The 13916-nt window shown below is 33.1% G+C and overlaps 1 protein-coding gene across 9 annotated transcripts in view; it reads left to right on the forward strand.

Annotated features, from left to right (window-relative positions):
• The window catches only part of LOC143197279 (uncharacterized), a 28140-nt gene extending 14292 nt beyond the window's left edge, over positions 1-13848 (forward strand). For all 9 annotated transcript variants that reach the window (XM_076405599.1, XM_076405593.1, XM_076405591.1 and 6 more), the window contains 11 exons: positions 5082-5203; positions 5279-6045; positions 7967-8106; positions 8166-8282; positions 8339-8927; positions 11083-11209; positions 11259-11642; positions 11698-11941; positions 11995-13272; positions 13329-13447; positions 13513-13848. In XM_076405599.1, the coding sequence (XP_076261714.1) occupies positions 5082-5203; positions 5279-6045; positions 7967-8106; positions 8166-8282; positions 8339-8927; positions 11083-11209; positions 11259-11642; positions 11698-11941; positions 11995-13272; positions 13329-13447; positions 13513-13606 (3981 nt within the window). In that variant the 3' untranslated portion in view covers positions 13607-13848. The remainder of the gene's footprint in view (positions 1-5081; positions 5204-5278; positions 6046-7966; positions 8107-8165; positions 8283-8338; positions 8928-11082; positions 11210-11258; positions 11643-11697; positions 11942-11994; positions 13273-13328; positions 13448-13512) is intronic.
• Positions 13849-13916: the final 68 nt, after the last annotated feature.

Below are 13916 nucleotides of genomic sequence, written 5' to 3' on the forward strand. Positions count from 1 at the left end.
AACAATATTTGACAACATCTTCATACAAACCTAATTTCAGGACCTTAAAAATGAGGCCAACGTACTTAATCAATGTAGTTAATACAACACATGGGCTGAAAAGTTCCAGGCCTAACACATTCCAGGCGCTAGTTTTATTGCATTAACAGCTTTTTCAGTTAGTACTAACCTTCAAAAGAAAGCTGTTATAATTTCATAATATTCTACTCATAAGTTTGTGACTTATTGTGCTAAAATTGACACAACCTTTGTTATTTTCAAAACAATGGATCAAAAACAATTTCGCGTTTTAATTTTACACTGCTTCTTGATGGGAAAAATACCATTCAAACGAAGCAATGATTTGAAAAGTGTTAAAAGGACTCCGCTCCATCAGAAACAACAATGAAACGTTGGTTCGCTGACTTCAAACGTGGTTGTATAGACCCCGATGATGCAGTGGACGTCCAAATGAGGTGGTAAGACCAGAAAACATAAAAAAAAACACAAAATAGTTTTGAATGATCGAAAAATGAAGTTGAGTGAGGTAGCTAACATCTCAAAGACATAAAAAGAACGTGTTGTTTTTATATTGCATGAGCGTTTAACTATCAGAAAGTTCTCTTCAAAGTGGGTTACTCACTGTTGATCAAAAATAAAAACGTGTTGATGATTCTAAGCAGTGTTTTAACAATGATGAATAATGTTTGACAATGGATGAAGCATGGATCTATCCCTTCACTTTGGAATCAAAACGATCGTTATCTGAGTGGACAGCAACCTCGTTCAATATGCCCGAAAGCACAACAATCGGCTCGATAGGTTATGGACTCGGTATTTTGGGATGTGCGTGGAGTAATATTCATCGACTATCTTAAGAAAGGAAATACCTTCAACAGTGAATATTATATAGCACTATTAGAACGTTTGAAGGCCGAAATTGCAAAGAAACGACCGCATATGGCAAAGAAAAAAAAATTTCATCAAGACAACATAACGTGTCATAAAGTCAATCAAAACAATGACAAAAATACATCCATTAAACTTTCAATTGCTCCCACATCTATCATATTCGCCAGATCTGGCTTCTAACGATTACTGGCTGTTCACAGACCTCAAAAAATGCTTATCGCTGAAACTTAGTTCTTTAGTTACCTTCGTCTGTTGCACAAATGGATCATCATAAAGTTTTTAACCAATGAAGGCGTTAAACCATCGGAAATTTTCACTCGTTTGAAGAGCACAGTTTGGGGATGCTACACCGTCTCAGAATCGAGTGTATACCTGAAATAAAGAATTCAGGGATGTGCGAGAACATGTCGAAAATAAAAGTCATGATCGATGCATTGAAATTAATGGCCGATTAAGGATCGAAGAAATCTCATCAGAATTAGGTATCAGCTATGGAAGTGTTCAATCCATCATCACTAATCAACTTGGCTTTAAAAAAACACACCATAGTTTTGACAAGGAATAAATTGGAAGAAATGCACTGGGAAACTGCACTACTCTCCTACAGTTACCAGGATTTTTTCAACTCGCCAGTCTTCGGACTTCAGAAGAGGAGGATAATATATCCATGGCCGTTTCAGCAAAAGTTCTCCAAATCATCCTATAAAAATTACATCTTTGGTTTCGGATCTAACTTTGTTTTTAGGATATAATATACCACAAGCTTCTTTGACGAATCTGTTTTGTAATAGATCAATTGAAAAGTCCCAGGCCTACAATAGTAAAACGCATTTTTTTGGCAAAATTAGTTTTTTTATTCAACATAATTCCCTTCAAGGGTGATATACTGATTATAACGACCCTCCAACTTTTCGATTTCATTTTTGTAGTACGATTTGTCCTTTGCTTCAAAATAGGACCCAGTTTGGACGATCACCTTTTCATTCGACGAAAATTTCATCCCAGCGAGCATTCTTTTGAGATCTAAGAACAGGAAATAGTCACTGGAGGCCAGATCTGGAGAATACGGTGAATGAGGAAGCAATTTGAAACCCAATTCATGGATTTTTGCCACCGTTTTTACTGATTTGTGACACAATGCATTGTCTTAGTAAAGCAGCACATTATTTTTCTTCAAATGCGGCCGTTTTTCGACAATTTCGTCCTTCAAACGGTTCAATAACGCTATGTAATAGTCACTGTTGATGTTCCTTCCATTTTCAAGATAGTCTATGAAAATTATTCCATGCGCATCCCAACGGATGACTGTTGATTGGACTTAAAAATAATGGAGCCATGTTTGAACCATTGTCACATATCGACGCAAAAACTCGGGTTTATTACGCTTGATCATTCTCAAACACTGCTCCGAATCATCAACTCGTCATTGTTTTTGGTCAAAAGTGAGCTCGCGTGGCACCCACTTTGCATAGAGCTTTCTCATACCCAAATATTCGTGAATGATATGATGTACACGTTCAGTTGATATCTTTAGAGTGTCTGCTATTTCATTCAATTTCAATTTACGGTCATTCAAAAGCATTTTGTGGATTTTTTTTAATGTTTTCGTCGGTAACAACCTCTTTTGGGCGTCTTCAGTGCTCATTTCACCACGTCTAAACTTAGCATACCAATCCTTGATGATTGATTTTCCTGGGGCAGTGTCGGAAAACTCAGCATCAAGCAAAACTTGGCGTGCTTCAACTGTATTTTTTCCCTTCAAAAAGCAATATTTTATCAACACGATAAATTCCTTTTTATCTATTTTTTTCATAATAACAAAAATTGCTTCACTCAAGATGCTATAATTCACAAACTAATGATCCGAGAACTGTCAAACTTATACACGGATCTTTTGAGGGTTAGGACTAACCAAAAAACATATTTTATTCTAGTAGCGCCATCTATGTATCAGACCGGGGACTTTTCATTTGACTTGTTACATAAAGGTGAGCGATATTATTTTACAGGAGACTTTTGCCATTATCATTACTACCGGCGACCTAATATTACTAACATCGACCTAGTATTACAACAGGCATGTAGTTTTGTTATAGTTTTACTTTGTACGATATATAGAATATATAGGGAAGGCTCACAAAAAAATTCAAGTAATTTCAAGATCTTGAGCTTATCTTCAACCGTCTCGAAAAAAAGTGGTTGTTTACGAGCCAGTTTAGATTCCACGTCATTAAAACAGCTATATCTCCGAAAATAATGTAAACGTTGAAATATCCTCTTAAAGGCATATTCGCGAAGGATTAAGCTTTGAAGATATTAAATCAAATTTCTTGAGTAGAATTCCCCCTTAAGCTGCTGTAAAGCTTATCTATAATTGTAGATCAATGATAGTTCTTTTATAAAATGTGATGCCGTTAAACAACACTTAAGCACAATAGCTTCAATTTGAATAATTCGCATTAAATAATGAAATGTGTATAGACGATGTGAAAGTTGCCTTTAAAGAAAGCATTCCCCTTGCTACAATTCTACAGGGTGTACTAGCGATTAGTTAATTTAGTTCATTAACATTAATATAGACAAGTTTATCTAAAATATGTCTATAGCAATTACAAAGGCATTAAAAACAGATTAAGAACTAAATTGAGAAGCTTTTGGATGCCCGTGGACTTTTAAATAACTAAAGTAATTCGTCCTATATGTTATAAAATCATACAGCTATAACCAAAAATTTCGTTTATATTCTCTATTCCTATGAACTGATATTTCTTCCTAATCCATAATAGGATGCGTATCCTTCAATTATTAGGTGCTTGCATTATATTTTTGCTGAAAGTGAAAGGATTTTTTCAACGGTACAGAAGTGAAGTTTTTGATGACAAAAAAACGGTCTGGAGTACCAAAATAGTTCAAAGACAGCTCAAACTCTCAAAAAAGACGACTTTCAGACGGCTTAGCAATTGATGAATTAATTTCTGTCAGGCATTTACATGCGATGGACAAACTTCAAAAAGAAAGAAAATTACTAACACACACATTGCTGATAAAGATTTGGAACCGTTTCAACATCGCAGTTTTTTTTCTAGCCAAGCTAAAAAGAATAGCTTTCTGTAGCATATTGTGCTTGGCGATATAAATAGTGGACCTGTTACAACAAATTATGAAAAGCATTAAAAAATTATGGATTAATCCAGGAGAGTCTATTATTCGATTATATCCCTCCGATTAAAATTGATTACGAACTTTTAAAACCGAATGAAACTGTTACTGCAGATGTCTCTCGTCATTAATTGAATGATGTATTTGTTACAAAAACACAAACAATAACCAATAACAAACTCTTGCTTCACATATCACCACCACACTTTGTAACAGTTGTAAAATATTCACTATTGCAGCTCGAACGAAAGGTTCTGCCGTATCCAGCGTACATAACAAACATAGTGCCTTCTGATTGCAGGTATACGGTCAGTAAATGTTAAAGAAGTGCCAAAATGAATCGCTGATTGGATAGCTGCTAAACCAACGATCTATCGACACGGTATCGCCATGTTGTCAGAAAGATAGGAAAAATGTATAGAAAGTGATGAGAAATATAGAAATAGAAATGTTTGATGCCTTGTTGGATGTTGTGCTTTATGTTTTGTCAAAGTCACAATTTAATATAAATGAATATGTATATATATATATATATATATATATATATATATATATATATATATATATATACATATTCATATACATATATATATATATATATATATATATATATATATATATATACATATTCATATACATATATATATATATATATATATATATATATATATATATATATATATATATATATGGAGAAGTAAAACAAAAGCAAGCAATATCTGAAGATGGCAGATAAGATATCATCAATACAAACACCTACCATATTTAGAATATTATATTTGGTTTTATTCTAATTATATTCTATCTATTATATTCTTCTTTAAGCCATTCGTGGATATTTTTCTATCTATATCTTTTATATCTTTATATCATATCTTTTGAGTCTCTACATTCCATCTGAATGACCGCTCAAAATCAGTTGCTTGTATTGAGGATTCAAAAACTGATCCAAATAGTCTAATCAAAAACAATATTGGGGACAACGGAGACTGTTATCTCCTACATTTATAACAAATAATTTTTGTTTAAAGGTTTTGGAGGATGAAACCAACGACCTTAGAAAGAAATTAATTGAAAAAGAACGAGATTGCGAGAGACTTCACGCTGAATTAGCTGTTAATCAAAAACGATCGAAGAGCATTCAAAAGAGCAAGTAAATACATTAATATACTAATCATATATATTTCGTCGCCAAATGTTAATTTCCACCGTGTTCTCTCTTTTTTAGGTCGTTGGATATGGATCAGCAGACTTTGGACATGAAGAGGCAGCTTCAAGTTATAGAACAAGAGGCTTATGTTTTACGAAACAAAGTACAAAGTTTAGAAACGGAAAATGAGAAATTAACAGCTGAAAATAAAAAACTAAACTTGTTGAAAGGAACCAAAAGTATCAAAAACAGCGATAAAATTATGGACAAGTATATCGATCAAATAGCTATGCTGGAAATCGAACTGGCCGAAGCCAAACAAAAAGTGAAAGATTCTGAAATGAACAACGCCAAATCGACAATGGATATTGACCTTAAAAGCGATATAAATAAATTCTTTTCGCGCACGCCTAAAAAAGTATCAGCTCTAACGTCCAGAGATCAACTAAAAACGATGGTAGCCGATTTAGAAAAAGAAATAACTGATATTATAAACCATTTGAAGGCTATACAGAAAGAGAAACTGAAACTTGAAGAAGAAACTAAAAAGGGAACGACAAAATCTGATGTTGAAAAAATTAGAACTGATTTAGCAGAAAGTAACAAGAAGTATGAGGAGGTCCTGAAACAGTTCAATGACGAAAAAAATAAACACAACATAGATTCAAAGAGGAACAATGAATTAATAACAGAAATGAATGAAATTAGAGAAACTTTAGAAAAAGTTATAAGTGAAAAGAAAAAATTAAAGGAACAAGTTGATAAACAACAAAAAGAGAATAAAAAGATTCAAGAAGATAAGAAAACAGTTCAAGAAGAATTAAACAAATTAAAGTCACAACTTGGTAAGTCGATCTCATAATTCTATGACACTCTAAAATGTTAGTTTGTATATAGAATTATGTATTTTGATTAAGTTTTGTCGATGTTTCTAATGTAAATTCGTAGATTTATTTAAACTATAAATTCTCTTTCCAGAATTCATTGACAAATCGATATATTTTTTTTTTCATTTGATGAATGTAAAAATTGATCAATAATACAATTATTTTTTAATAATGCTTAATTAGTTGTTCCGATTCTTTTAGGTTTGTCTTTTGAAGAAGAACTAATGCCTTTTATGTCGTGTAGTTTAGGCTGATATGGTCTAAAGGATTTTCGGTTCCACTGTATAATGCTTGCTGCTATTTTCAGCAGTGATTTGGGGAGGACAATCTTTCTTTGCTTAATAAAGCGTAGGATTATGAAGATTCATGTTTCTCTGATTTTTGAAACTCCAATAGATGATGGTCTAGGTCCATTTTAATTAATCCGTCTTCAAATTTTCCTGATCCGGAGTAGAAATTGAAGGCTTTTGGCTTTCTCTCGAGCATCTTCCGCTTCTTGATGCGGGTTCTTTGTCGGAGTCTTCTTCATATCATTTACGAGGGAGTGGAAGGTAGCACATTGGGAAGTACGGGTTGTATGACTGTCTGGTCAAGGAGGAGGAAATGTGGGAAAAGTAATAGAGCTCGAAGATAGGGTAAAGGGAAGAAAGTTAGATTGAATTCTAGGGATGTGGGGTGAAATTTCTCTAGCAGAAGAGGCTATTGACGAAAATGAACTTCCATATGCAGTAGAGTGCTCTTTAATGAACAGTTTAGCATCTCTATACGAGATAGTTTTGCCATAGTTTTAACTTTTTGTATGAGAAACCCTATTTATATCTGAGGCAGCTCTTGTAACTCAGTGACTGTTCTTCTTCACAGTTAGTGCACACTGGAGGAAGTGTGGGGAATTCATGCTTTCGTTAGCCACATGACAAATAGGCAGGGTTCAAACGACATTGAATAAAATTGATGGCCAAATTTTGACAGTTGTAGCACATCATGTGATTTGGTATATATGGTATATGTGCTTCTAATAAATTCTATATAGGAGTTCCATAAGGGAATAGCAAGCTTAGATGATATTAGATGTATATTTGTGTAGATAAGTTTATAGTTTTATTACGTCTACAACTGTTTGAATTGCCAGGTTATATGGGATTTCTTCTTTGGTACGAAATCAGGGTAGTATACGACTACTCTATTCTATGCGGACATGTATTTGTTCGATTTTGGTTTCTTTAAGTCATTAGGTAAAGGAATTAAACTGATAGAGCTCTATGAATTGCAAATAGAGATGTATTGTTTAGGTTACCTTCTTTGGGAATGATAATGTGGAATAATTCAGATTGTGTATTGACCTGCCTGGTCTCTTTTTGAGTTATTAACTATTGATTCGACATCCATACTGTATCTTTTGTGCATTTGAGTAGTATTTGCAGTAAAGTGACTAATTGACTTGGTTTCCCACTGATTCAATCTCTCAGTAGACAGATGTCAGTCAAGATGAGCCTGCTCCTACACCCTGGGTATCAGAGCTGAGAAACTGAGAAGACCCCCTACGGGTTTTGAAACTATCCCTATTTGATGTAAAAGCTTAAAAATAATTTTCTAAAGTGTTCAAGTAACGTTTACTAATATCGAATGCTATTAAAACCATAATCACCCTACATCTAAACCATTTTTACCCATAATTATAGATTTTGGAAGACACAATGTGGATAATTCATATTTAATACAGTTCTTGAACAAATTGTGATCAAAATCAAAAAAAAAATATTCGAAAATATTTGTATTTTAAACAATTTAAAGTTCAAAGAAAGAAATAAGTCAATCGGTTAAAATTAAATTAATACAGTCAGGTTATAATGTATATAGAAAAATCCGTATTTTTTTACAGATGAGTTAGAATCATCAAAACATGAGATTAACCGTTTAAACAGTACAGTAACATCTCTGAAACAAAACCTAAGTGAAAAAATATCAGAAATAGAAAAACTGAAAGAAAATGAGAAGGAAATCGATAAACTTACAGCTGAAGTAAGTAATTCTTATTGAAAATATATATATTCTATAATAAAATAAACGACTATTTTCAGAATAATTCCAAAATTAAAAAAATCAACGACCTAGATGAACAATTAATTAAATTTGAAAATAAGTACAGTGAGTGCGATCGTAAATTAAGGGAACAAAATAAGGATTTCGAAAATAAGGTAATGTGACTATTTATTTGAAATATTTTTTTGCTAAAATTAATAAATCTTTACAGATAGACAAGGAGAAACAAAAAATAAGGAGCCTTGAAGATGACCAAGCAAAATGGGAGGAGGAAAAGAAGAAACTAAACTTTAACATCGAAAACTCTTTGATGAGAATAAAGGGTCTCGAAAATACAATTAGTCAAAAAGACAAGCTGATCAAACAATTAGAAGAGAGCCTGAATCAAGAACGAGAAATAATCTCGAAAACAAGTCTAAAGATGGAGGAACTAGAAGGTCGAGAAATGAGCAGGTTAAAAGATGATTTGAGTAAGAAAGCTGTGATTGTGTCAGAATTGGAGTCTAAACTCGAAATATCCAACAAAAACCAAAAGAATTTGGAAGAAAAAATCAAAAAATCGGAATTGGAGAAGAAGAACTCGAAATTAGATCACGACAAGAAAATCAAGGAATTGGAGATCGATTTGCAAAATGAGAAAAAGAAGGTTGATATTCTAAAACAGAATGCAGAAAAGGAACATAAAAATAGAGAAATGGAACTTGGCGCCTTGAGAAATAAAATTAAAAAACTCGAAATGAACTCGACAGGAAATGTTAAGAAAGAATTAGAAGTTAAACATTTCCAAGAAGCAATTGAAAGTATGTTATAGCAAAATTTCTGCCATTTCTTTTTAGCAAAATTCATTGTTTTCTTAACTACTAGGTGCTTGTATGTATTACGATCATTTTTTACCTTAAAAGGGCATTTATTGATATAAATTGGTATTATATATTAATCGAAATATTTTCCATAATTTTCTAAAACATTTTCCAACATTTTAACCACATGGCGATACCAAGCATCTTCGCACTTATTCGGCATTTCTAAACAGTGTTTCAGCATGTAAAGCCATGCTGCATCGATGTAGAAAAGTGGTGATCAGAAAACGCAATGGTAAGTATGCTGGGTTCTGCAGGACTTCTCACTGGAGTTGCAACAGTATATGCTTCACCGCAACAGTGACCGAGCGTTTTCATGATTATTACTGGTATTTTTTGTAACATTACATCATTCAGTTAGCTCAGTTGACGTCGGTAGGCATCTGTAGTTTTATTATTGTCATAGTAGATTTACTTTTTATCACATCACAATACATCCATTTCCAGTAAATTGATTTGGTAGGCATTTCCCCTCCTTTTAGGCTCTTCTCATCGCATATAAACGTCTGAATATAGTTCATTCATCAATTGCTAAGCTGTCTGCCAAAGTCAGTCAAGAGTTTGATTTGAGTTTTCATGTAATAAGTCTTGTAATTGATTGTCTTCGAGGTTATTTAGCTCTACAGGTCGTTCTTTGTTATTCACATCTAAATTACCACTTTGAAATCGTTATAATCAGAACCTGCAGTTCCTAATAATATTTGATTTGCTTCGGCAGCAGATTTTTCCAAACCGATCAACAAAAGTATTTATGTACACAAGAATTTGAATGTAAAAGTGCAATTTTGATCGTTTTATGATAAGCGCCTATAGAAACTGAACAACTCAATAATATTAAGTGGAAAACTATTATTCTGTGTAGAGGAACATTAAAACAATCGAATTTAACAGTTGTTTTCTTACTACGCTGCATTTTCACCAATAAATATCGCGTATCAAAATACATGCAAGCACCTAACAAATATGTTCCACTATTATTAACAATTTTTCACCATTTTTCGAATAAAACTCTGTAGAACTTCTCTAGTTTCTCGTTTAAAAACAGAACCAAGTGATTTTCAAAAGCTTCATTTGAAAGCATCTTAATTCCATTGAGAGCAATTCTGCAGAAATCAGAACGAGAGATAGTTAGAGGTGCTATATCTCGGTTGTAGAGACAGTAGATGTATCAAAACTTCCCAACCAAACTATAACAATATTTGGCGAGTCCTCAAATTAGTTTGTTATTTAGTTCATAGTTTACTGTTTACTGCCACGATAGAAGACAAATGCATTTTTCTATTCATTCAAGTCCTTTTCTCTAAATTAACCAGCAACTGGCCAACTAAAAGTAGTTCATGGTAAACAATTCCCGAAATGTCTCACCACATATCCGGCATCGCCTTTTTCAGTATTGGTTTCGGAAACATTTATGGGTTTAGCATCTCTTGCTCACAATGTTTGACTCTTCCGACTATCGTATTTAATCTACTTTTCATCGTCGATTATAATATGTTTCGCAAATGGCTTATTTTCATTGAATTTTAGTAACCCATTAAGGATATCAAGTTTTCCTATCAATTTTTTCGCGCTCTTGTGAAGAATTTTACGTAAATAGTTCAAAACAGTTTTGTTATCAATGCCTAACTCAATTCCAATTAACATTGTTGATCTCAATTAAAATCGTTATATATCAGGATATCGTTTTCTCGTTTCCTCAAATCGGCTAAGGTCTAAAAACTTATTTGGAATGCCCCATGGTATGTTAGAAGCAAACGAATACATCGATATCATCGATAAAACTTCCAACATCAATATTAGCTTAATTCGGTTTATTCCCTCTCTGCTACTGTAATGTCATGTTGCACAATTTGCACTAGTCTCCCGATTAGTAATTAAGAAAGGTCTCCATACTTTTCTCGTTAAGTCAAGTTATCTTGTCCAGAAATTAACAAACGTCCTTGACTCATACTTTGGGTACCCTATCATAATCTTAGAAAAAAACAACTTTTCAACTATTTCTCGAATTAGATTATTATACATACACCCAATATTTATAAAATATAGTCGTTGCGATCTGCGTCCTGATTTCGAACACCAACTGTTGTTTTTGCAGAATTAGAAAATACAAATACCAGGGAAAGGCAGAAATATGATGATCTGACTGCTAAGTATGAGATTTTGGAAGAAGAACATGTTGTTACTAAAGCCAAATTGGTGATGGAAAAAGAAACTCTGGAAAAGTAAGTTTAGGATTGACAGTAAATTTAGTTTAATAAAATCAATTTCCAGCCAATATAAAAACCTGAAAAGGGAAGTAGATCAGCTTGAATTAGAACTGAAAACTATTCGTGAAACTTACAACACGAAACAAGACACATGGATCAAAGAGAAACTGGATATGGAGCAGAAACTAAAAGATATTATGAAACCATCATACAATGGAAATGATTATGAGAAACAAAGATTTAAGGCGTTGTTTGAGGAAAAACAATCCGAACTGGAACAAGTTAAGAAGGAATACGATCATATACACGACCAAATGGAATATATGAGGAGAGAAAACGACGAACTAAATAAAAAACTCGACGATTACGAAAAAGTCAATAAGATCCAGAGAAATATCAGTGCCGATACATCAGCGATGGAAAAAGAAATAAAACAATTAAGATTAAAGTATGAAGATAATTAATCGTTGTTAAATCTATATTGAAATTAAATTTTCTTTTAGATTAAACAGTGCTGATAAATCCAAGAAAAGTGATGTAGCTGAATGTAAAATGAGATATGAAAGTCAATTAAGTTTAATGAACAAAGAACTACAATCTCTTCAAAACCAAGTAATGAGATTTAAAAGGGAACGCGACACATACAAACATATGTTGGAGTCGGCTCAGAAAACTATAGGGGAATTAAAGCAGTCTCCTAAATCAAATAGAAATAAGAATCCAAAAGAACAGCTACACTATGATGAGGTAAACCATTTGTTTTATTATGAGGCTTCAATCACTAAAATTGCTTTTTCTAGCTTGAAGAATCGAAAACCAAAGTGGCAACGTTAGAACAACAAATCAGTTGTATGGAGGATGAATTATCGGAGTCTCGCTTAGAAAGTTCGCGGCTCAAAACTGAATTAATATCAGAAAGATCGTCATGGGAGGTACGTCTCTCTGAACTGCATTCGAAGGTCAATGAACTTGAAGAAGAAAAAGTTCTCAACAGCGGACGTACCAAAATAATGGGATTGAGAACAAAAATGGAACTTGCCTGGCAAAAAGAGCGTGAAGAACAACAAAGGCTACTACAAGAAACTGCTACTTTGGCTAGAGATCTACGCCAAACTCTCTTTGAAGTAGAAAGAGAAAGAGACAAGGAACGTTTGGAAGCAAAGAGGAAACAAGACCAATTTAAAAAATCATCTGAAGAGGAACAAGAAGAAAATAAACGAAAAATAACTGAATTACAGTGTGACCTGTTAGAATTGCGAGACGCTCACGCCAAATTAAGAACAACTAATGAAAAACTACGTAGAGAAAAGGAAAGATATGAAAAAGAACGAGAAGAATTACGAAATGCAAAAGTTGATAAAAGAAAGAACGAATTCATTGACGAGAGAAAGATAGAAATGATTGTTGAACAAGTTGACATTCTTAAACAACTAGCCCCTGAACTCTTCTTCTCTAAAGAACAAGAAGCACCATACACACCAACGCCTCCACGAAGAACAAAATCAAAATCGAGGGAAACCTCACCGGCATTGGATTATCGAGAAAGTTCCCAAACACCGGAAGATAAACAACAACAGATCTACAAAATAATGCAAAGGCTGGTACATACAACTGAAGATTTGAGAAAGAGGCAAAAATATTATGAGGACGAGGATGAAAGAGAACGACTTCGACGAATGGGAATGAGACGAGCGACTTCAACGGAAGCGGAACCACTTGGTACATCGCGATATAGTAAATCAACACTAAGGAAACAGTCTTCTATCATTTCTCAAGGCAGCTTGCACAGAAAAAGTTTATCGTTAGAGCATAACATTCAAACGGATCAGAAAATATGGAGATCAGACAATGACAGCATGTCCAGTCTCCAATCATTTGAATCCGATATCGATATAAAACGAAATAAGAGAGACTCCAGTTTGGATAGCAGATTATCCGCCGGTTCGACACAAAGCGATGTCGGAGAGAAAAAGAAGAAGACGAGTTTAATGGGAAAATTGAAAAAGCTAACAAAATCAAGAAGTATCGACGATCAAGATCCGGGAACATTTCCTAATCCGCGGCAATTAAGTTCAAGAGTAAGTGTTTTTAATTATTTTATGGATAATATCGTAATATAATCATATATTAACAGGCCAGCTCTAGAAATAATTCAAACTCCGATGTAAACGAAGAAACTGGAAGTAAACGGGATTTAAAAGATAGAATAACAGGAATATTTCGGCGAGCTGGCTCCTCGTCCAGAAGCAACAGGTAACAAAAGTCACTAATAATATGAATGCTTAATTCACATTTAAAAATTAATATTTTTGGGCCAGTGTGGAAAGAAAACATGAAACCAGTTCCACTCAACGTCCATTAGTTAGAAATGGAAGTAATGGAAACGTACATTCACATTCTGGAGTCAGTTAGTCATAACCTAATCTAAATAAAAGTTAATAAATTATCAATCCCAATAGAATAAGAATATATATAGGTATGTATTTCAGAACTTTTTTAGATCTAACTATATATTAATACAAAATTTATTGATACTGTAAAAAAGTTCCGAAATCACTGTAAATGCAATCCCTAAATATTTTGTTGTTATTTGTTTTAATTTTAGATGTATATTATAAAGTTGTTTAATAAATAACTTGTTACTTGTCCAACAATATGCTTCAAATTATTATACATCACTTCATTATGATACTATAATAAAATATTTGTATTATATTTAATA

Source organism: Rhynchophorus ferrugineus, unplaced genomic scaffold (genome assembly GCF_030347505.1).
Source record: "Rhynchophorus ferrugineus isolate W39M unplaced genomic scaffold, kcgeb_rfMv2 rfM5, whole genome shotgun sequence".
Taxonomy (NCBI): domain Eukaryota; kingdom Metazoa; phylum Arthropoda; class Insecta; order Coleoptera; family Curculionidae; genus Rhynchophorus; species Rhynchophorus ferrugineus.